The sequence below is a fragment of the Austrofundulus limnaeus genome, unplaced genomic scaffold, assembly GCF_001266775.1.
Source record: "Austrofundulus limnaeus strain Quisiro unplaced genomic scaffold, Austrofundulus_limnaeus-1.0 Scaffold2577, whole genome shotgun sequence".
NCBI classification, from domain to species: Eukaryota; Metazoa; Chordata; class Actinopteri; order Cyprinodontiformes; family Rivulidae; genus Austrofundulus; species Austrofundulus limnaeus.
This window is the reverse complement of record NW_013954979.1, coordinates 1-2,389: the sequence shown is the minus strand read 5'-3', so window position 1 is coordinate 2,389 and position 2,389 is coordinate 1. Positions and strand designations below refer to the sequence as shown.

Below are 2,389 nucleotides of genomic sequence, written 5' to 3'. Positions count from 1 at the left end.
GAATCAATTCAATCACAACATAAAATCTAAACATTAAATAATTTACTAGAACAATTTAAATAAGCTTAAACCTTAAACAGATTGAATAAATCACAGCTACAAGAACCTAAAGTTAGATTATTTTAACACCTTGAAACACCTTCACCATGAAATATACAGGTCAATCATGTAAATCCCTTTGTGTTCTCAGACTGTGAATGTCTGCTGCCTTATTTCTCTGGTCTAATCCAACAGCTGACAGTCTGCAGGCTCCGAGACATGCTGGAAGACGTAGTCTCAGAAAATCTGGTTAGTGTTTCATCTGCTTCTAACAGAAATCACATGTAGCTCACACACTCCCCTTCACCAGGGATCAATAAAGAAAAACACAATCTGGTTCTGGATCAGGACCAGTCAAAGGTCAGGGGTCATCATGGAGGTCAGCAGCCTGTCAATCAATCCGGTTACCATCGAAAACCACCTGAGAAGACAACAGGAGATACATTTAAATAGTCTCTTCTGAGAAACACTCCTGGGTCCTCATACACAAAGACTAGCATGGATTTCTTACTGAAACCCGTACCTTTAAATCACAAAACAGTTTACGCATAAATAAATACAGATGTAATAAACCGTGTTTATGCTGGAGTCCAAGCACATTTCCATTGTACATCACAATAAACAACATGAGTTGTGTGTGTAAATCTACTACAAAGTCAAAATGTTGTACTTTTGCGCAGTTTTGATCCCTATACTATTGAAAAGTAACGGTGAACATCACTTTAARYTTTACGACGAGTGAATGAAAACATCACAACTGTAAGTCTTATTCAGATCCCGGACGAGCCCCCATTATCTGTTACTTTCGCATCACTGTTCACTGCCTTAACATATAACAACATATAACAACTAACATAAGACACATACATGTATCAGAATAAATACAGTAAAAGCTGAAGCAGCAGAGCTGAGTCTTACCTAACTACTCCAGCCCATGCTGATCAAGCCTGGAGAATGATGTTTGGACCTGGCAGATCTGCGTCTTCGGTTTGTGGGGCAGTTCTGGAATTTAAAGGACAGAAACAAAGTTTGTCAGTCAGATTCAGKGAAATGTCCTCCATGAGGTGTGTTTGACAGTAAGGCGTACCGGATCACACATGTTGGTGCTCTTCACACACAGGTGCACTTCACAGTGCAGGTAGATCTGATTTGAGCCCCTAGAGAACTCAAACATGTTGAAGGCGAAATAGTTGGAGGTTTCATTTCCATTTTTCCTTGTCACCACTGTTGAATCATCAGGGCAGCTGCTCACAAACAGGAAACACCCTTTGTTCAGTCATCAGATCAGATCAGATCAGAAAGCTCATTGATGAATAAATCTCTGGTCTTAGTCTCACCCTTTCTTTATCAGGTCATATTTATTTACTGCATAAGGTGATGGTTCATCAGTTGCCCAGCAGTTGTCGGTCACCAGGACAACTACGTCTTTATCCAATCCCTCAGTTATCAGTTTCACCCAGACCTGCTGGTTCAGCTTTATTGGAGTATTTGAGTCCACAAGTTTGGTGCAACCATCATCAATGTAGGCCTTCATGAACAGAGTGTAATCCCAGGGTCCTGATACAACGACCCCTTTATAATCACTGCAAAAAGGACACAAACAGTTTTCTGTTGGAGATTTACAGCATATAGAAATGTGACCCGTCACATCAAACCAAGGAGGTGAATTGTGGAAAAATAGGCAGATATAATTTTTTGATTAAAGTGTTTGCAATAATTGCATTTTGTCTAAATATATTGGATAAATGCATTTTCAAAAAACTGTCTGAAATACAATCCTAAATAATTTTTGAAGCACTTTTTTGAGCAGTGGCAACAAAAACCCAAATTTTGAGCAAAAGCACCTTAAGTTTCTGAAATTTTCCCTATGAGCTCACAAAGTTTTTGTTTCTTTCAAGCTGGGAANACATGTATGCGCACACACCCTCATACATACAAATATTTCCATGGCAATAGTATGAAAACACTCAGCGAGTCAACGGTCTGAGATTTATAGTTGAATTCTCAGTGAGTAGTCAATGAACGCTGATATCAAGTGTTTTTCCTTGGAGACACTTCAGCGGTTTGAGTCTGTGTTTACAATCAGCTGTTTGTGATACACGACCAGGAACAGAACAACCTCAGCTTTTTTCCTCTATTTTTAGGAACCTTTTCATCAATCATGAATAGAGACAATGTATAATATATGATGAATCGAGGGGAGTCAGTCCCAAATGCATTTTTAATGAGAGAGAAGAGTGTTGATGAGGAGAATCGTGCTAAAGCTCCAGCGATAAGCATGCTGCTCAACCAGATGTTCTCTTACACACACACACACACACACACACACACACACACACACACACACACA

General features: G+C 39.4%; 1 protein-coding gene across 1 annotated transcript; it reads right to left on the bottom strand.

Annotated features, from left to right (window-relative positions):
• Positions 1-1,077: 1,077 nt before the first annotated feature.
• Positions 1,078-1,622, bottom strand: LOC106511194 (pancreatic secretory granule membrane major glycoprotein GP2; the record flags this gene model as incomplete). The annotated part of the gene is given in 2 exon segments (XM_013999941.1): positions 1,078-1,283; positions 1,377-1,622. Coding segments are annotated over 2 exon segments (448 nt in total), but the record flags the coding sequence as incomplete, so codon positions are not given.
• Between the last annotated feature and the right edge of the window lie 767 nt (positions 1,623-2,389).